Source organism: Camelus dromedarius, chromosome 10, assembly GCF_036321535.1.
Source record: "Camelus dromedarius isolate mCamDro1 chromosome 10, mCamDro1.pat, whole genome shotgun sequence".
NCBI classification, from domain to species: domain Eukaryota; kingdom Metazoa; phylum Chordata; class Mammalia; order Artiodactyla; family Camelidae; genus Camelus; species Camelus dromedarius.
This window is the reverse complement of record NC_087445.1, coordinates 23,360,149-23,380,968: the sequence shown is the minus strand read 5'-3', so window position 1 is coordinate 23,380,968 and position 20,820 is coordinate 23,360,149. Positions and strand designations below refer to the sequence as shown.

General features: G+C 44.6%; 1 protein-coding gene across 4 annotated transcripts in view; it reads right to left on the bottom strand.

The window, feature by feature from the left end:
* Positions 1 to 20,820, bottom strand: part of TTC39B (tetratricopeptide repeat domain 39B) — a 198,622-nt gene that overhangs the window by 113,351 nt on the left and 64,451 nt on the right. For 3 of the 4 annotated variants that reach the window (XM_031449696.2, XM_031449698.2, XM_031449700.2), the window contains exon 1: positions 15,220 to 15,547. The exons of the other annotated variant lie outside the window; for it this stretch is intronic. In XM_031449696.2, the coding sequence (XP_031305556.1) occupies positions 15,220 to 15,261 (42 nt within the window). In that variant the 5' untranslated portion in view covers positions 15,262 to 15,547. Of the gene's footprint in view, positions 1 to 15,219; positions 15,548 to 20,820 lie in introns of those variants that run through there. 4 annotated transcript variants of the gene reach the window in all.

Below are 20,820 nucleotides of genomic sequence, written 5' to 3'. Positions count from 1 at the left end.
TCCCTGCAGTACAAGAACTAGTCTCAGATCAGCTACTGCATTTAGCTGTCCCATCTCCTTCACCTCCTTCAATCTGGAACATTTTCACAGCCTTTCTTTGTCTTTTATGACACTGATGTTTTTGGAGAGTACAGCCCTCTTTTCCTTTTTTTTTTTTTTTTAAATAGAAACTTCCTTCTTTAAAGTTTCTCTGCTGATTTCCTGTGATCAGATTCAGGTTAGACTAGTACAGAAGGAACACTGTGTCCCTGTCAGGTCATTTCTATCCGGAGGCCCGGGTGTTGTCTGCCCCCACTGGCAATATTAATTTTGATCGCCTGGTCAAGGTGTTGTCTGATTCTCCCACTGCATAGTTACCATTTTTGCCTTGCAAATAACAAAGATTCTGTAGTGAGATGGTGTAAGACCAGATAAATATTATGGTCCTCCCCTAAACTTGTCTCTAGATTCAGCACCTAGGATGAAGACTGCCTAACTCAGTCTTCACTAGGACAGCTCAGCACCACTTTCCCACGTCCAGCTCTCCTTCCACTTTTACTGTTGGCCTTTGGCATTCCACTGAAAGTAAAACCCTCCTGTCTCCTCCATTTGTCTGTCTAGTTAAGTCATCACTCATGTGGACTCAAAGAGACCTATTTTTCAATAGTCAATAATACATCACTGTCCTTACTTACTTGTCCTTTTGGCGCTCAAACTGTCCCAAATTTGGTCTAGGCAACTTTTACATTTCTCACTATATACCCCCTCAGAGCAAATTCTGACACCTAGAACTTGCTTATTATGAGAATTCTGTTTTGCCAAGGAATCTTAAAAGGCGAAGGCATATCTAAACTTTAGCAATAAGACTCAATTATTTACCTGATTCCCCTAAGGAAATCTGAGGTATGTAGCCACTGACCTACATAATTGAAACACATACGTTACAAAATTGACTTTGGCCCTTTTTTGCTCCCTCCCATTCAGAGACGGCTCGCACCCTGTCTACAGAGTGTGTACCTACTTTTACTTTAACCTGAGCACCCAACCCCCACACCTCTTTCCCTGCCTTTCTCTTGCCTTGCACTCTAGACAGTATGTATCTCTCTAAATAAATCTACCTTTACTCCAAATTTAAAAAAAAAAAAAAAACTGACTTTATTAAAAAGAGAATACTAAGGGTCAGCTTGATGTCCTGCCATCTGAAGCTAAGTTTCCTTACTAATTCTTAGTTGATCTAAATAGTTGGAGAACTGAAAGGACCTTTGGCATTTGTGTCAGGATAACGGTGCAGACCTCTAAAACTCAGTCTCCTTAAATCAGTCCTTTTTAATTAAGAGAAAAAGCTATCTATTGAGAAAACTGGCAAAAATATGCAGCCAATCTGAAATTAAAGAACTTCCAAAGTTAAGAAGCTGAGACACATCTGGAAACAACAGAGCAAGTCAGAACAAACAGTGGAGTTTTGGTGGATCACAACAGAAGTCTGAGGAACTGCCGTACAATTCACAGAGATAGGAGCTCTTGAGAGCCTGAGAGATCTGTGGCAATACAGGAAGTGAGTTGACTCTGGCTGAGAATTAGGTTACATCCGTTGAGAGATACCGGTACAAGATCCAAAAGGCTGAGGTCATTTTCCTGCCCTTTTCTGACTTTTGCTGCTGTCAAGTAAGGTGAGGAAACTGAAGTTGTCTCAACAGCAGGGCTCGGCCTCCTGTCTCCTCCTTCCAGCATATGAAAGACAGGGGCAGCAGAGGCTTCTCCATTCGGCTTCCTGATCCCTGACTCACTGCCACTGCAAAGCGCTGGGAACCCTTAACTCCAGGATCATCAGCCACAGAATATGAGCACCTGGCCCGGGGACTCAGTTCTGGCCAGCACTGAGGGGCATCCCCCGGGTTTCAGCCTAGAGGCACACCTTCAGCCCCTCTGAGCATGTTGTAAATTCCCTTCTTATACTCTTTCTTACTTAAACTACCTACAGCAGCTTCTGCTTCCTGCACCAAAACCTGATGGAGTGAGACAGATAATAGAGAAGAAAATAAGCAAACAAGATAATACACATGGGGACCATATCTATGAGGAAGCAGACAAGATGTGTAATAGAGAGAAGAGAAAAGCAGCTTTGAAGATGGAACCCAAGGAAAGCTGCTCTTGGAATCTGATCTTTCAAGCGAGGATGGAAAGTTGAGAAGGAGCCGATCACGTGAAGGCCTGGTGCCGGCTGCAGGCTGGGAAACATGCACGCAGGAGCCCTACAGTGGAAAAGAACTGGGCGTGTTTAAGAAACCTGGAAAGGAGGTTACAGCAGAGGAACGAAGGGGAAGAGGGCAGGAGATGAGCTGGAGGAGGAAAGCAAGAGGGAGGAAGTGTGGATTCCATCCTAAATCAACAGTCTGAAGCACCGGAGTAACATAACTACTGTTTGTAAAAGAGCCCTTGGGCTGCAGGGTAAGAGTGGATTGCAGAAAGCAGAGCGGAAGCATTGAGACCAGTGAGGATGCTCTCCCAGAGATGCAGGAGGAGAAGATGGTGGTGTGGCCTGGGGAGACAGACGGGGGTGATGGGGAGAAGGAGCCAGTATGCAGTAAGGAGCTATAGCACAAGTGACTTTTAGCACAGTGTATACATGCTTGTAAAAACTCTAGTATTTACACATTTAACATGTGAAAGTTCTGAAATACATAAATGCATTAATACTTTCTATACAACTACAATTAAAACATCAATTTGCTACAAGCATATAAAACATCAAGTGCTTTCTTGGAGTTTCAAGTTACCTTTTTAAAACAAGATCTTGCTTGCACTTACAGTCTTTCTCCAATAATCAGTATAGGCGTTTTTTCCCCCCAAGAGGTTTATGAAGGTAGATCCAACAGGACTACCTGATGACAGAGATGTAGGAGCAAAAGAGGGGTGAGCTGTGGGAGGCAGAAAGGGAAAATCAAGGGTGAGGCACAGGGAGGGGGTTTTTTGGCTGAGTTCTGCTGTTTTAAATTGTTCCCTCCAAACACTCGTGTTTGCTCCTAAAATAATTATGGAAAAGATGATTGTCACCAAATTGCCACAAGTGAAAGGAATGCTTTTTGATCTTTAGCAAAGAGGTAAGAGTTTGTTTAAGCATATCACATGTCCCTTAGTGAGCCTAATCTCTTGTCATGTGAAACCTGCTTCCACAGGCATGCAGATTTAAAGTTCTGACTTGGACAGGGCTGTGTACTTCAAAAAGAGGGACTCTAATCTAAGTTAAAATGTAACCTCCTCCACCATAAACTACAAAGGGAGGTAAAAGCAGGCAAGTCTTTAGAAGAAAAAAATGATTCTCTCTAGACCTGCTTTTTGAATATCCAATAAAATGAGCAATACGATTGGGACTTGTGGGGCCTCACACCTTAGTAAAGTCACCTCTGTTATTTATGAAACCAGAGCAGGTTTGCCTGACATCTGCTGAAAAAGAATTCCACAAATCTCAGTGTTTCCTATTTTTAAGAGTTGGGAGAAATACCACATATGCACATATGTATTACTAAACAAGCAAATTGCTAGAAATATGAACACCCAGGCTTCTAAAAGCACTAAGTGTGTGACTAAATTATACTCATCCTCATTTGCTGAATGCTCCCCACTGAGTCCAGCTAGATCGCATGTGTTACCTCACTTCTTCCCACTGTGGGAGTGAGGAAGCTATGGCTCCCAGCGTCTTGACTCTGATTATTTGGCTTGAATCAGTTGTCCACAAGGACATTTACCATTGTTTGTATTTTAGAACTAGAAAAAGAAATTTCCCTCCCAAAACTAGATCTTAAAATTAACCTCAGCAAATGAGCGTTTAGTATCAAGATTGTTCAATATGGCTCGTTGCAATATTTGATATAATCTTATGATGATTCTTTCCTGCTCTGTAAAATTCTAGCCATCCTTATATGCTGATAGAAAGCAAAATCTACACATAGTTGTTATTCAAATGAATGGCTGCAACGATGCATTTATAGTATGACAGGGTGAAGTGCCAGGGCCGCAGAGCAACTCAGTGAGGTGGCCACTGGAATCCCCCACTTCACTGATGAGCAGACTGAAGCTCAGAGAGAGATTAAGTGTCTTGCCCAAGGTCACAGCGCTAGCAAGTGACAGAACCCAGTTCACGTCCCCTAACCCACAAGCACATCCATGTTCTTTCCTCCTGCCCACTTGCCTTCCTAGGAACAGACATAACAAATCTGAAATTCAGGGGTGCCCGAAAAGAGGCTGACTTTGTTTGACTCTTTGTCCTACTTAAGACGTGTGCTAGGGTGACAGTCCCTTTTCTTCAACTGTTAATGTCTTAGAAATGCACCTGCTTATTTGTCTTTCTAGCAGGAAGCTAAATGTGTTAGTTAAGTAGCCTCTGCCTTGGGGAATGAACTAGAAAATAAGGGGAAACCATCACTTGTATACAGTACACCTCTTCTGCTTTATTGCAAACAGGACAAATTATTCAACTGGACAAGGGTAATTCACTCAGCCCTCGAGCCTCTCTTCTGGTGATGTCATGGTATAAGAGCCAAGTCAGCTCTGAACCCAAAGGCACTCTGCTCTCCAGTCTTGCTTTTTAATGCCTAACATGTTTGCTTTGTCCCCATCATATATAATGGCCCCTCATTTTTACTTCTGCCTGGGGAATTCTATTTTATGCTTGTGATTTTTAACTTTTCAATTAATTTAAGGGTGAAAAGTATATTGACGTGAGAGCAGAGAAGCACAAGGAATCTTTAGGGGTCAATGGAAATGTTCTTAAATTGGATTGTGGGGACAACTGCATAACTCTGTAAATTTACTAAAGATCACTGAATTGTACACTTTAAAGGAGTGAATTAATGGCATGTAAATGTTACCTCAATAAGGATTTTTTTTAAAGACTACTGAGATAATGCTAATAGATTACAGAGGTAAATTCTTCTTCCCAGCTGAGAGGATGAAGAGCGTGTTGTTAGCAAGCACTAAAGGGAGTTCCTCACTGCTTTCTGTGCAGGGAAAGTTCCACCCTTTCCTTCTGGAACACCAAGGCACATACATCCTATCCCTGCTAGGTGTCATAGCGTGTGCGTGCGTGCCCAAGAGGACTGTTTCTCCCTGGAGACAGCCAGGAATGCTAAATGGTGATTGAGGACCTGGAGGGCAGGGAAGGAGGGAGTATCTGGAAAGGCTGGAGGAGGAGTGGTACCAGAGAAAGGTTAAATGATGAGGAGGAATCAGCCAGGTGAGGGAACAGCGTATGAAAAAGCTGAGTGGTGAGAAAGGCAGCCTCCCTGTGGCGATGGCACGTGGAAGGGGAGCCCCAAGCACTTCAACATGGCTGATGAGAAAGGTCCAGTTAGTAGGGCAAACTCCTGGGAACCCCCCGCCAGACCTAGTGAAGAAGAATGGCTGGTGGTGGGACCTAAGGACATGCATCTTAACAAGCCACCCACTCCCCAACCAGGTTACCTACGCACGTAAAAGTGTGAGAACCACTGAGCTAGGTCCTAACTAAGGCCTCATATGCCAGGCTAAGGTGTTTGCATTTTACCTCAAAAGCAATGAGACAGATTTTAAGCAGCAAAGCGAGAATGGACTTGAACTTTAAAAAGAGTAGTCTGGCATGGCACACGGCTTTGGGGCAGAGCAAGAACCCTAGAGCAACCTCCAGGGTGCAGGAGCGCACGCCTACACACACTGTCACCTCCTTTACCTTTGAACCTCCTATACTAAGTGACCGAACACAAACATACCTATTACAGGTCATAGTCTCCTGTTAACATCTAGGTGCTTTGTGGCATTATAAAAGTGTCATAAGAGTGTTATGACTTTTACCAATGTTGAAGAGGGGACCATCCCACACAGCCAGACGTTTGGAGAAACCAGATGTCACCACGCACCAGGTGTCGGTGGGCAAATGTCATTTCGAAAATATTACTGGCATGGCCAAGTCCCTTGCTGACTAACATGAACACTGTTCTGCTGAAACAGATGGCCCTTTGAGCCCATGTTTATACTCCCTTTTGTGATAAGTGGCTTCCCCTCTGCCCTCAGGGAGGGAAAGGTGTGACGATTGTAAGAACTGGCCTAGCTGGAGTCCAGGGGTTAGCCTGAGAGGTTTCTGCCTCATCCTCAAGGAATCCAGGTGGAAGAGGAGTCTCGTATTACCCTGGATGGGCCGACCTTTTTACAAGGTCAGTTCCTTATCTGGCTGGGAAAACAACATCAAGCATCCGCATCCTGCAGCCTTAATAATAATGGTGCTAAGCACCAACGTTTGCATCCCATATACTAAGCACTTTATAGGGCTTTAACCCTCACAATAACCCTCTGAAGTAGGTTCTAATATCTCATTTGACAGATGAAGAACCTGAAGCTTAGAGAGATTAACTCATCCAGGGTTGCACATAGAGAAGCAGGGACTCAAACCCATGTCCGAATGACTCCAGAACTGGTACCACCGCACTTCACGGGATGTGTCAAATAGATTTCTAGTTTTCCCTAGCTTTTCATGCCTATATGAGTATTAAGGGAGCAATTAAATTTAATTCCTAAAGCTTACAATGCTTCATAAACAAACTTACATAGAGCCTAGAAATCACCTAGTACAGGGGTCAGCAAACTGTTTCCATAAAGGATCTATAAATATTTAGGCCACGTGGGCCACTGGGTCTGTGTCCCAGCTACTAACTCTGACGTCCTGTCAAAGCAGCCATAGGCAACTCCTAAATGAATGGGCATGTCCCAATAAAACTTTATTAACAAAAAATAAAACTTTATTAACAAAAAATAAAACTTTATTAACAAAAACAGGCAGGAAGGAGGCTACATCTGTTCTTTCAGAAAGTGCAAAGGGCTCTGAATGTAAAATTATAGTGCTTGGCTTTTAACACTGATCCTGTGCCTAAGCAAGCTGGGTGACCTTGGATTGGTCACTTCCTGACTGTGGCTTGGATGTGTACTGCTGCAGAAGTTTCTTCCCTACAGACTGCAAAAATAAGGTATGCTTGGACGCACTAAAACAGATTCTTCATCAAACCCATCAATAATGAACAGGGGCAGCAACACCTTAAGGGAACGAGAACTAGCATGTTGAGGGTGTGTCTATGTGCCAGGTGCTTTGGAAAGTTAGACTCTTAGTTCATCCTCTTCGTGCACCTTACAGGAAGGGATCAAATAAAAAGCATGAGACAAGTTAAATAACGTACCCAAGGTCACACAGCAAACGAGACGAGGAGAAGCCTGGATCAGAACCCAACCCAGGGGTAGCTGTGCTTGAACAACGAGCACCCGGGCAATGATTTTGCATAGATGATGACATCTGAGTGCTTCTGCAGAGGCTTCTGGAATCAAGCCTCATTCCCTCTCTCCAGAACTCTCCCACTCTGTCATCTGTCTTGCCGGCATCCTCTCAAAAAGATCCTACTCATTTGGCCTGATAAACGATGAGAGAGACTGACGTTTTTCTCCTCTAGTTCTGAGTGGAAGGATTGTGACTTACACATGGAAAAAAAGACCAGGAACCCCAGAACTCTGGGACAAAGTGTTCTAAAGAAGGAGGCAGAGGACAGAGGACACCCTCTGAGAAACCCTTACAGGTCCTGCTGACCATTCCAGAGTCGTGGGTCCGGGTGGTTCCGCGTCTGAGAACTCAACCGAGGGCAAGAGTCTATGTGACGAAACACAGCCTTCGGATTTACTCAAACATGCCTGATTTTCTGTCTCTTCAGCACTGCATCACAGTTTACAGTCATCAGTTTAAAACTAAGTACTTTGGAAATGGGGCTGCGGAATGAGAAAGCGAAACCAAGAAATTGGATCACCGTTTTTCCTTCATCAAAAAAAAAAAAGTGAAAAAAAAAATGAAACACATGCCCCAAATACTAGATGATACATGTATCAAAGAAGAAAATTAAAAAAAAAAAAAAACACACACACATACACAACAACAACAACAAAACGTCCTTAGCTTGGCGTTCAAAGCATTCTGCCGGCACACACACAGCACTGCCCTCCTGCCTCAGCCGCACAGCCCTGCACACCCTCTGCTCAGCCTCCACCGTGGCTGCACCCGGGCCTCAGCAGTTCCCCCCGCTGCTCCGTCGGCCTGAAGGAATGAGGCAGTGATCTGTTCCAGGGCTGCCTGCTGAAATTCCCCTCCTCAAAGTCCAGATCAAACATCACCTCCTAGACGGCAGATGTCAAAGTCGAGAACTTTAGAAACAGATCATCAATGTCATTTCCTTCTGGTTATGTAAGAGGAAACTGAGGTCCAAAAGGGTTCAGTCACACAGCTGGGCAGTAAAGACTTGGTCTGGAAACCAAGTCAGCTGAGCTGGGGCGGGGGACGCCGTACCGGGATCTCCTGGGTGAGTGACCCCCTGTGAAAGCCCTCTCTTCTCCCCCTCCTCCTCCTGGGAGCACCAGCTCTGCTTAAACTCTCTCCAGACACGCCTCTCCACTCCAGGTGAGAGTGATTTTTCTGTGTCCACATTCCCGATCGCCAGCTCCAGAGGGGTTAAAACCATGTCTTACCCACCAGGTTATCCCAGCACCGAGCTACCTCTGCGTAGAGTGGGCCTTCAGTGGGCTGTAACAGTCATTCCACAAAATGGAACACCAGAAAACCACTGGCCTCCCCACCTTCTGTCTCCCTCCAGTCAGTCAGCCTCCCTGCACTGCCAGAGAGAGCCTCCTTTCCCAGCCCCATTTCCTACAGCACCAACCATGCCACCCCTCTCCTCAGCTGAATCCCTTAAATGAACACCACGATAGCCAGTTTTACATGAAAAACTTAGAACGGCCCTTCCTACCCTTCGAGCCCCGTTTCCTGCCACCCAGGGCACCACAAGCACGCTTTCACCTCCGCACCTCATGCCTGCTATTCCCTCTCCCAGGGAGGCACTACTAGAGTTCCCTGTGTCCCCAACTCTCTTCTATGTGGCTAACACCTACCCATCCTGCAAGAGGCAGAATTTCTAAGAAGTGCCCTCCTCGAGGAAGCCATCGCTGGCTACCCGTCCCCCCGCCGAGGTGAGACGGCCTCCTCGGTGCTCCCAAGGCACCCTGCCATCCCTCCCCCAAGGCGCTCAGGTCAGAGGATTTCTTTACATACCTGCCCACCCCCTACTGGACCACCAGGGTGGGAGCACCCAGCGCGAAACCCAACACATTCAATTAGACTGAATAACCTCCTTCACTAGCCACAATCAAACCCAACAATATATAGTGCATCATTTTACTAAAATATTTTAAAATATGTAAGCCTATGTATAGGTCAGTAGAGTATCAGCAAGACCAAGGGGACAGGTCCACAGATCCCAGCACGTAAAGCTCTCAGTACACACCCAGTCTTTAAATAAATAAAGTGCATAAGATGTATAATGGCCTTACGAACTGCCAGGCAGTCACCAGGAGAGGAGTCCCTTTAGAGAGGGGTGATGACCTGACCGGTATGGCCGACTGGCCAGAGTGGCTCTGGGTGTGTGACCGACTCCCACTAAGCACAGAGATGGAAGAGGGGAGTTCTGATACAGCTGGTGACAAGCGGGAGGTCTGACAAAGGGAAGCTCTTTCCAGGAAGCCTCACAGCGCCTAGGAGCATCCCCAGGTTCACATCTCCTGGGAAATGAGCCACAGAGGGACTTCAGGAGGCCCGCCTGAGCTCGCCCCCTGGGGCACCTGAGACTAGGGGCTGGGGGATGTCAACAGACAGCCAGACGGAAGCCATGAGCCTCAAGAATTTACGGTATCGGTTCATACTGTGGATAATTAGTAACAGCACCTGCACTCAGGGAGCTAGGCTAGGACAGCAAGCAGCCAACCCAAGGAAGGGCTGACTCCTGCCTAAAGAAGCACGCTTGTACCACTGGACTTGAGAGGGAGGAAGGAGGTGTGGGGCGGGGGGACGAGAGCGGAAAATGAGGGCAAGTTTCACTGAGAAAGTAGTATTCCCAGAATAGATGGGCTTTCAAAAGACTCAAGAAGGAACATTTCAGGAAAATTGCCTGTTTGTTAACCTGAGCTGGCATCCAGGCTGATGATAAACTCACGCTATTTCTTCCTCTCACTCACCTGCAGAACCAATTTACAAACATCCTTTCCTAACCTTGCCCAAATCCATCCACTCATAAACAAATGGCTGCGCTCCCTTAAGAAGGAAAGTCACAGTGAGCCACGGGGGTGAGTTTATCTGCATGAAGTCCCTCCCCATTCTCCACACCCACCTGAAGGGGTGGGGTTGAACCTTACTCCTCTTCCTGGGAAGGTCTCCTCCCTCCCTCGCCCCCATACCAGGAAACAGGCCCCCAAGCCAATTCCTTCTCCATGTTGTCACTGAGAAGTCCCTCCATTCTGGCCGCCTCTCTCCAATCCCATGACCTCTGCTCCTCTTCTGTCCTTATCACTTCCCACATTAACTGTCACAACAGCCTCTTGCCCTTCCTGCTGCCGCCTCCACAATCTGGCTGCAACAACTTCACCAGATTTAGCCTCCTAAAATAAATAATCCTATCACTCTTGCCTAGTTAAAAAACCCTCTGGATCCCCATATTTTAAGAGGTCTCAGCCCTCAAAGGCTCCTCTCCCCACTTGCTAAGCACCCTACTGAACCCAAGGTGTGCTCTCATCCCTGCCCATCTCAACTTCCACCCAGGCTAATGCTGCGCCCAGCACACCCTTCAAGACCCAGTTCAAATACCACCTCTTCTTTAAAGTCTTTGCCAGCCCCAATGGCTACCTATCCCTGTTGGTACCAATTGTCCTGGGATAATTACCGAAAGCACCACAGTGAATTTCTCAGTGCCCTGCAGTGACAATATATGGCCCTCCTACCCAAAAACTACCCTGACCCAAAGACAGAACTGGTTACTTGTGCAACTGGGTCTTCTGCTAGAGGGTATGGTCCTCAAGAGCAATCAAGCCATCTTGTCCCGGTGTGTACTTCCAGCATCTGAAGACAGCCAGCACCTGGGGATGTGCTCGGTGAATATAGACAGAATGAAAGAATGAATCCGATGCTAAGAAAATTGCAGCTATCAAATTTATCTAAATTTCATCTCCAATGCCAGTGGGGAAGTGTTCTAAGTCAGAATTAGACCTAAAAAATCTTGAAGCCAAAAAAGCAGGCCACAAAAGCATCTGTCACATAAACCATTTCTTTCCCTAATTCAGTGTTTCTCAACTTTGTCTTTATTATTGTCCTCCACCCAGGGACCCTTTTTTAGACTTTTTCCTAACCACAAACCACGCCCTACCATGAAATTTCAATAGCACCAAGATATATCCTGTGCTTTATATATAAAAAGAGCAAGTATAAAGTTTACTCTTTTTATTCAATAATGGGTTCAGAATGACAACAAAAATTTTAAGTCAAACTTTAAAATTTAAAATAATTAACACTAAATTTTATAACTGTGTTTGCTGAGTAACTTTTGAAATAATTTTAAAGTAAAATGTAATATATCAAATTACTTATAAAAATTAGCAATTTCTACATAATAATAACAATGTAACCAAATTTTTCAAAGACTTCCAAAACTGTTATTTTCCCAGCAAAGGTAAAACAATTTTAAAAATTATCTTCTTAGAAGTTATTTTTAGTAAATTTAACTTTTGTTTCATATGAGAATATAAATTTTAACTTATCTAGTTGTTAGATATTCATCAGATGACACTGATATTTTCTCTCTTCAATACTTGACATAGTTTTTGGTGGGCTGGATAACTTTAATAGGATTAAATAATAAAATATGAATTATTTTCATCTAATTTTCAAACCCAAAGTCGCACACAAAGCAGTGAGTACCAAACAGAAACAACATTCACAAGGCAGCTAATGGCAGCCCATACATATGAGGTCACCAAGAGAGACAGGATTTCAAAATCAAGCAACTGATGCACAGAAAGTCCTCTAGTCATAGCCACCTACTTGCCATAGGTTTGCAGTATTCACCTTGCATACATTCTATATGTCTTCCATGAACTCGATGTCAGCTTTGCTTGTGTAATACCCAAGAAAAACCAATGAGAAATTTAAATGTTAAGAAATAAGATTTTGTCCACCAAGCTTTGAAGGACCACAAACCATTGAAACATCTAAGATGCTTTTGCCTCCCTCCAGATCCAATTTTTGCCATCCTTGAGGTTGTGAGCCCTCACCTCTGTGTTCCTACATTTATCCTCCCAGCACCTAAACAGGAAAAAAACAAAACAAAACACACACACCAACCAGTTTACCTAAGAAAACACTCCATCCCATAGCTATCATAAGGGCCCCTCTACTACCATCATCTTTGAAAGAAAAGGGATTCCCAAATTATTAGCCCTTCTCCCAGAAAAGGAGCCCCACCCCACCTCCAAAAGCACTGACTTTTAGAGCTGAGAGAACACTCAGGGCTCATGCAGCCCCTCCATCTTCAGATGAGGAAACTTTATAAAGCCCTAAGAGATTGAGAGACTGGTTCAGTCAAGGTCACTAGCTAGAGACCTTGTCAGTCTGGGTCACTGTTGTATCTCCAAGCTAGCACTGGGCTTGGCATATAACACAGTCAGATGTTTGCACACATAATGAATGAATGGCTACTGGGCAAATTAGTGACACAGTTCAGAGCCCAGGTCACCTAATTCCTAACCTACTACTTTTTCAACTACACCAGTCTGTCCCCTTTCACTTTCCTAGAGTATCAAATAGTGGCTGCAAAAACTATCACATTTATATTAAGTGTTTGAAAAGCTTCCTAGCTCTTTTAGTTTCACACACCCAGTAAGTTGAAGAGCAGGGTGTTCAGCGCGCATGGTAGAGTGCTTCAGTCCAATGAAAGAGAGGGGTTTTCTACAAATAATTAAACCCAGTCTACAACGTTCTACTTCTTACATGCTTACCCTGCCCTGAACTCTTTTCTAGAATTCTTGTTCACATGTCATGTCTCCCGACCCAGACTGAGCATCAGAGAGAGCCAAACTGTCTTCTCTTTCTAAGGCAACTGCCAAGTTTAAGCACAAAGCAAATGTTCAATAAATGTTTGCAAAATGTATTCCAATGGAAATAGTGCACCAAGAAGGACAAAAGTGGATTTGGCATGAACAAAAAATTCTGTTTGTACTTTGCTCATTTCCTAAGACCAGTACAGTATCTAGCATGTAATATAAGCCTAATAGTTACAGGGTTTTTAAAAAAAAAAACAAATGAAAGATATGGCAAAAACTGAGAAATTATTAAGCATCATTTTTTTATGCAGTCATCCATTCATTCAACAGATATGTCTTTACCAAGCACCTGTGTGCCAGGCTCTGTAATCTAACTTCCCCCACAGAGCTAATGCCTTCCTTCTCGAGCAAACGCGTGGCAGTCGGTTCATCTCGCAGGCAGTGGGCACAGCTAGGGTAGCCATATGTCTCAATATGCCCAAGACAGTCCCAGTTTACAACTATTGTTCAAGCGTTAATTACTAACAGCATCCCCTTTCTCTCTCAACAATGTCCTAGTCTAGACAATTATATAGCCCAAAGTGTAGCAAATCTTTTTCAACAAGAAAACCGGAGATTCAAAAATTTCACTCCACGTTTACCAGCTACTCTCAGTCTTGTTTCCTTGTTTCATACAGGCATACCACTGATTTAACTAAATGGTTATATGTAGAAAAGCGGCTGGGGACAAGCCTGGGCCATCAGACTGACACCACAGTGTGGAGAGCCCTGCATGTCAAGAACACAGATACTTAGCAGACAACAGGGAGCCATAAAAACTTCTGAGGAAAGGAGTGCATGTATGGTCAAAGCACCATGAAAGTGTTACAACCTTGATTACAAAAAAGATCCAAGACAGAAGGAATGAAAAAAGCTGGCTCTAAGTCATACCAAAAAGAGAGCCTAAAGCTATAAAGAAAGGTTGTCACAGATAAAAACAGCAACAAATATGTTATTTCATCATTTGCCTTTATGTGTAGTTTAACATTTTCAACAATAAATAGATGCTGGTAAGCAACTCTAGCTCATTGGTCTGTGGTCTTGAGACCCTCGTTCCTTGCAAGGGACAGGCTATTAGGAAGCTTCTGGACAGTCTGGCTTGTCCTCTTGTCAGCCAATAGTGTAAAAGGGCTGGAGCTCAGTTTTTGTCTTTTTATTTTAAGGGCTACGTTTAAAACATAGTATTCGTTGTCAGGAGTTTCCCGACAGTGAACAGATGGGCAGGAATCTTAACCCACCAACTCCAGATCTTCCACTATTGCATCATTTGAAACTAAGCCTCCTCAGGCAGCGATTTGTAAAATTCAAGTCAGGTAAAATGGCAGATTTGTGGATGCTGCTGCTGCTGCTGCTACTGCTGCTGCTGCTGCTGCTGCTACTGCTGCTACTGCTGCTACGGCTGCTGGCGGTCTCAACTTCAAGCGCAAGAGAGCGCGCCTCTCTGGAGCTGCCAACTGCTCAAAGGAACAGTCAATAAATCAACAGGTCCTGCGCGCCAGCCCGGGGGTGCTCAGACACGGGCGCGCCAGCCACAGGAGGAAGTGGCTAATTATTTAAAGGCAGTTGAGACCACTGCAGGCCAGAGTCGGTTCTCCAAGCGACTTCCCTTCGTCTACCACCGACACTGGAGAACTGCTCGGGAAAGGCCCGGGCTCCGTGCACGGCGGGGAGAGCACCAATTCCTGGGCTGCTGTTCCGGGCTCCCAGCCATCCAGCCCCTCAGCAGCCCTGCCCTGTCCGCTGGCGCAGACACCCCAGGGGCTCCTTCTTCCTCCGTCTGTCCCCCTCCTCTCATCGATTGCAAGCCTTTAGGTTCTGCCACCGGGAAACTTCCATAGAAGGTGAGACTCCCAGGTCTAGAGACGATTCCACAAGCTCCAAAGGGCCAGTGTCGGGACTTCACGGTCAGACTTCATAAAGCCCAGGCGTCCCGAGAGAGGCTCAGAACAGCTCTGTGCTGAGGCTCCTGCGCTCCGGCGCGCTCTCACTCATTCACCCGCGAACCGGACGTGGCGCCCTCGATCCCCACGACCCCGCGATGCCGGCGTCAAGAACCTCGGCAGCGCCTCGGCTCCGAGCGCCGCAGAAACCTTCCTAGCTCCCGCAGGGACAAACCCTCCAAGTCTAGATGCCCCCACCCGCAACCCCTGTCTCTTCCTCCAGGCGGGAGGCTGCTTGTCCCAGGCTGGGAACCAAGGGGGCGGGACCTTGGCCGTCCCTACTGGGCTCACTCATCCCTCCCGGGCTCCAAGGGCAGTGCCCACATTCCCCACCGGCCGGTACCTCGTCCGCTTCCAGCTCTGCTCCGTTGCCCACGAGCGCCATGTTCCTCCTCCGGCTGCCACCGCCCAAAAACCAAACAGGGAGCTCAGGGACAACTCTGCTTCTCGGCTCGGGGCTCAGCCCAACGCCAGCAAGGAAGGGGACGGCCCCGCGCTCCCGCCGGCTCCGGGGCGGGGCCAGCGCGCAGAGGAGAGCGTTTTCCCCGCCCCCGACGCCTGCAGACCGGCAGAGCACCCATTTCCCGAGTCGACGCCGGGCGGCCAGCCTCACCGCAAGCTCCTCCCCTTAAGGACTCGCCCCGCCCCCTACGCGGCTCCGACCAAAGCAACCAATCAAGTTCCCGCAACGCGTCTCCGCCTCCAGCCAGCATCCACCTCGGACCCACGTGGGCGGGGACATTCCGTGGGCGGAGTCATTCCGTGGGCGGAGTCACCCGTGGGCGGAGTCACTCGCAGGCTTCGCGGGTCTGGCCCACCCTCTGGGAAGGTACCTGAGAGTACCTGCTTCCTGCGCCCCGCCCTGGAGCCAAGAGCGCGCCGGGTTAACCAGGCCAAGGTCAAAACCGCGCTACCCCGCAGCCCATGGAAGCGTCCACCGGCCTTTAGGCCAATCTCAGTCCCCTTCCCTTGCCAGGTGCACACTGCGTCTCGCAGATGGTGAGGCCAGAGGACAGCCTTGGGTCAAGGTCACCGGTCATCCAAAGGTCTCTGTCATTCTACCTGCCCGGACACTGGGTCAAGGACATCAACTTCAGATACAGGGACGCTGTGGTGGCTTCTGTATATATTTGAAAAACAAAAGAAAAACCACGAGAAAGACATTTTTACAACTTAGAGCTCCTCTACCACTCCTCCCAACACCCTGTCACACTGACCCCTTTTGTAACTCCAAACATACGTGCCTAAGTTGTGCTTGAACTATAAGCTCCATGAGGGCAAGGGTGCTGTTTGTTTTCTTCAAGGCTATATCCCCAGCACCTAGAACAGTGCCTTGCAAGTCATAGGCACTCAACAAACATTTGTTGGCTTAGTTTAGAAATTGATTCCTGCAACTAACATGTCAAGTAATTGAACTATCCAACTGGAAAATTAAAAGCCATATGTTTAAGATTTTTTTTATCAGCTTTATTTTACATCCAATAAATTCACCAAGTTTGTAATTTGACAACAAATGTTTACAAAGCACCATCCCCGTTATAACTTAGAACACTCCCCAAAAGTTCCCTGTGTCTCTTTGCTTTCAATTTCCTTCCCCAACTCTGACCTCTGGCAACCACTTAATCTGCTTGTTTTCCTTGTTATCACGATCATTTTGCCTTTTCTAGAATGTCATACACATTAAATCACAGAGCATGCAGTCTTGTGTCTGGCTCATTGACAGTTATAAAAATTGCTAACATTTATTGAGTATTATGTGCCAGGACTATGCTGAGCCTCTTTCATATATATCTCATTTATCCTTCATAACCCTATGAAGTAAGTAATGTTAATTTACAGATTACTAAACTGAGGCTCAGAGAGCTTAAGGAACTAGTTTCACATCAGACAGCTATTAAGCAAGTAGGGATGCCAGAATTGAACTCTGGCAGTCTGACTCAAGGGTGTGGCTGGTAACCATTGCTCTGCACTGCCTCTAGCCACCACCTTGGCACTCTTTCTCCATATCTGTTTCAGAAGAGCAGCAGCCTGCACATGTCTACTGTATACATTTTCAGTGAGTCACCTTCGCATCCTTGAAACTTCCTCTGCAATTTTAATGATTCACTATGGACCTTTATCCTAGAAAAATAAAATGGTTTCTACCCCACAAACAACATGAAAAAAAATGGATTAGACTGTGGTGATGATTGCACAACTCTGAATTTACTATAAATCCTTGAACTGTTTAATTAGAATGGGTGAATTTTATGGACATGTACATTATATCTCAATAAAGCCATTTTTAAAAACAAGTTAACTTGTTTTCTAAGTGCTCTTCGAATTAGATATGTGGGGCTAGAAAGGACCTCGAGGTCATTTAATTCCAATACCCCTGTAAGTTTCCACTTCTCCCTCAACCTCCTGATTTATGCTTAAATTTCTAAGGCTGGATTTCCTGTTTGGGTCCAGAATCTACTCTGTATTACTCATGCATGATTTCATTTTTTAAAGTTCATTGGCTCCTAAATTAATATCACATTTTTTGACATTAAACCATTTGTTGGTGGCTTCTTCCACGCCTGTGTGATTTGTTGTTGTCTTTCGAATTTCCAGTCATCAAATTTTGAAGAGACACAGAAGAATTTGGCTCTAATCAGTGACATGATTATGTTATAATGAGAATCACATTTAATTTTTCAGAAACCATTCTTATAGTTTGGTAGCTTTTAAAAAAAAAAAAAAACAGGGATCAAATCTGAAGCCTCGTATGTTTTAAATTCATGTCACTAGATGAGCAACATTCCTATTTCTGAGAGAGCCAATGATGAACACTGAATGAGTAAGTGTGTTCTAGCCACTGGAACATCTAATCAGATTTCCTTTGCTTGTGGCAGATGCAAACTTTCTTTTCTTGCACATGTGTGATTCTACAAAATTATGAATCACAGATATAAAACAGCCCTTCTCAAAGAATAATTAGAATGGATTCATTTTTGTAACAGAATTCCCCTTGCCAGTTTGGTGGTAATGTTGTACTCTATCAGTCAAGTGAGATTAGTCAGATATTCCATTTCCCAAAAGAAGCTAGCATAGGGTTTGGCAAGAGCAGTGTCTGAATGTTTTGTATTCTGAAGATAAATTTACTGGGAGCTGTTTGGGTTTCAAAAGAAATCTAGTATTGCAGACAATCTAATCTTTAGTATTCCTAAACCTGCTACCCTTAGCAGATATAAGGGTTTCTGTTGATACTTGATTTAAATAAAAATTGCATCTTCATCATTTGTGTAGTCGGAAAGACAATGGTTTTGAATTTAGAAATGAAAACTTTCAGATGCTCGTATCATTTTAGTCATGGGTTTGTCAATGGCTTTGTCTCACATTCATATCTTGGCTCAAGAAGGAGAATTTCCCCTTCTAAATTAGCCCCTCCCTCCCAGTCACATGCTACCATGTCTTCCTGCTGCCTTCTTAGCACTTAACACTCTCTGAAAATATCTTGTTCATTTATCTGCTTACTTGCTTATAGTCTATCTCCCTCAACAGCAACACCCACACGCACACTGTAATGTAAGCTCCACAAGGGCAAGAACCTTTTGTGTCTACAAGAAACTCCCAGTGCCCAGCACTTAATGGATGCTTAATAAGTGGTTACTGAGTGGAATGAAAGTAAAAAAAGTTCATAGTACACAGAGCATTTTGTTTAGATCTTATAACACCAATGCTTTAGCATAATGATTTTTTTTTTTAAACAGAGAAAACCAGTAATAATGAGGGAGGTTAAAGAACGCAAATTACATGAAGTCTAAAAAGTAAATACTGTTTTTCTTAGGATAATGTGGCAGGCATGATGACTATCTTTAATGCCTACTCATTTTTTCAAAATTATACAAGAGCTAAGCACTTAGAAGTCCCTTAGCGATCTAAAGGGAATTAGTTCATGTCCTGGGAGAGGTTTAAATGCTAGGGGAAAAAACTCCTCATTTAGTGGAGGCTGAAATCCTCCCTTAAGAATGTCCATGCCCTAGGCCTCTGGAGCTGGGTAAACGTTCATTCTGCCCTGTTTATCAGTTTTATTCACTTTTTTTCACACACATCCATATACAATCCTTTCAACCACCTTCCTACTTATTTTCACTATATTTCTCTAAATTAGATTAATCTCATTTTTTCAGAAGAGGGAAAAGAGACCCATAGAAGAGAAAAGCAGAACAGAGACTAACTGTGGCAATACAAAACCTCAGAGTGCCGCCTTGAGGATTTAAAAACAAGAATAAATAAGGAATCTATGATAGAGGCTGCTCATCGCCGTCTTCTGTTCATCCTCCCCTTGTTCTGTTGGTAAGAGAACCTGATTTATATAATGCAGCATGGTGCCCAGCTAAAAGACTGCATTTTCTAGAGCTCCTTTACCACTAGGAATGGCTAATATAACTAAATTATGGCCAATGAAATATTTTATATTTGACTTCCAGGAAGACTATTTAAAGGGAAATGACTGAACAGAGGCATGTGGCACTTTTGCCCCTTTTACAGACATGATGGTTGGAGCTCCTGCTCCCCTACTGGACCATAAAATAACACCTTGAGAATGGAACCCGTAAACTAGAATGTAGAACAAAAAGACAGAAGGAGTCTGGATTCCTGATGACCGTGGAGTTGCCATATAAATTCTTGACTCCCAACCTCCAGATTTCTATTATGTTAATTTCAATTACTATTAATTATATTAATTTCAATTATAACCTTATTTAATCCACCATTACATTGAGTTTTCTGTTGGTAACAAACAATCCTAAATCTAAACGTATAAGTACCTAATTCAAAGGGTTATTAGACGTTCTGGGTTCCCATATTCCTTTCCACTGCCTTCAGCTAAAGTAGTTGCAACTTCTGGCCAGGGCTGGATTGGAGTAGCCTACTGAGAGCACTCACCCAGGGAAGGAGTCACAGATATAAACCTCCTCCATAAGACATGCACATAGTAGCATCTAAATTCTAAAATCAGTTTTGACTTAGCACTGCAGCAATTAATTCTAAGTGTCTCTAAAGCAATGCACCAAACAAAAAAGTCTGTTCTCAAACTTGAGCACGCGCCAGAATCTCCTAGCGGGCTTGTTAAGTCACAGATCGCTGGCTGTAGTCCCCAGAGTTTCTGATTAGGTAATCTGGGGTGAGGTCTGCTTAACAATGTGACTGACGCTGATGATTCAAGAACCATGACTTAGGAACCACTGCTCTCAGACATGGCAAGTAACTTGAGTCCCTCAGGCACAAGCAGACTACCTGCCAGATAGAGCCCACAACTACCGGTTCAAGAGGAAAAACTAGGAAAGTGCTTTTGTGTTGCTACTTCGCACACAAGGACTAACACTGACATTTTATCCAAACAGAAAGCTGTGACTGTTTTCTCCTTGCTATTCTTCCATCAGTAAGGAAAACAATCTAAGTGGTAAGAATGTAGCTTTATTTTTGTGTGATTCAATAAAGCCACTTTCGTCTCACTTTCATAAATTTTTATTTTTGTCCAATTGACCAACGTGCAAAAGAAGTGAGTCCTCACTGGTCCAGGTGAGCCTGACTCCCGCACAGATACTGGACCACCAGTAGCAGAGCCTCATTTCCTAACCCCTGAGACCTAAAAGGCATTGTGACCTTTGAACAGTCTACTCCAGTTCTTTCAGCTTTTTTATTTTGCGGCTATCAAATAGAGAATGAGAGGTTAAAGTACATAACTTTCCATGTCTGTAAGACTATGATCCTGGGACTTTAATAGTTGGAGTGAAGGAAGCTCTCCTTAACTTGTAGTTATGACAGAGTGGGATGTGGTGACTGGAATCAGCCAAGTAGGTGATTTTACATGGTCCGAAATTACCGGGTATCTCAAGTAATTTCTCCCCAAATGTCACACTAGCTAATATGCGAGAAGGAAAAAACAATTTTTATGGTGAAATAATTTATGCTA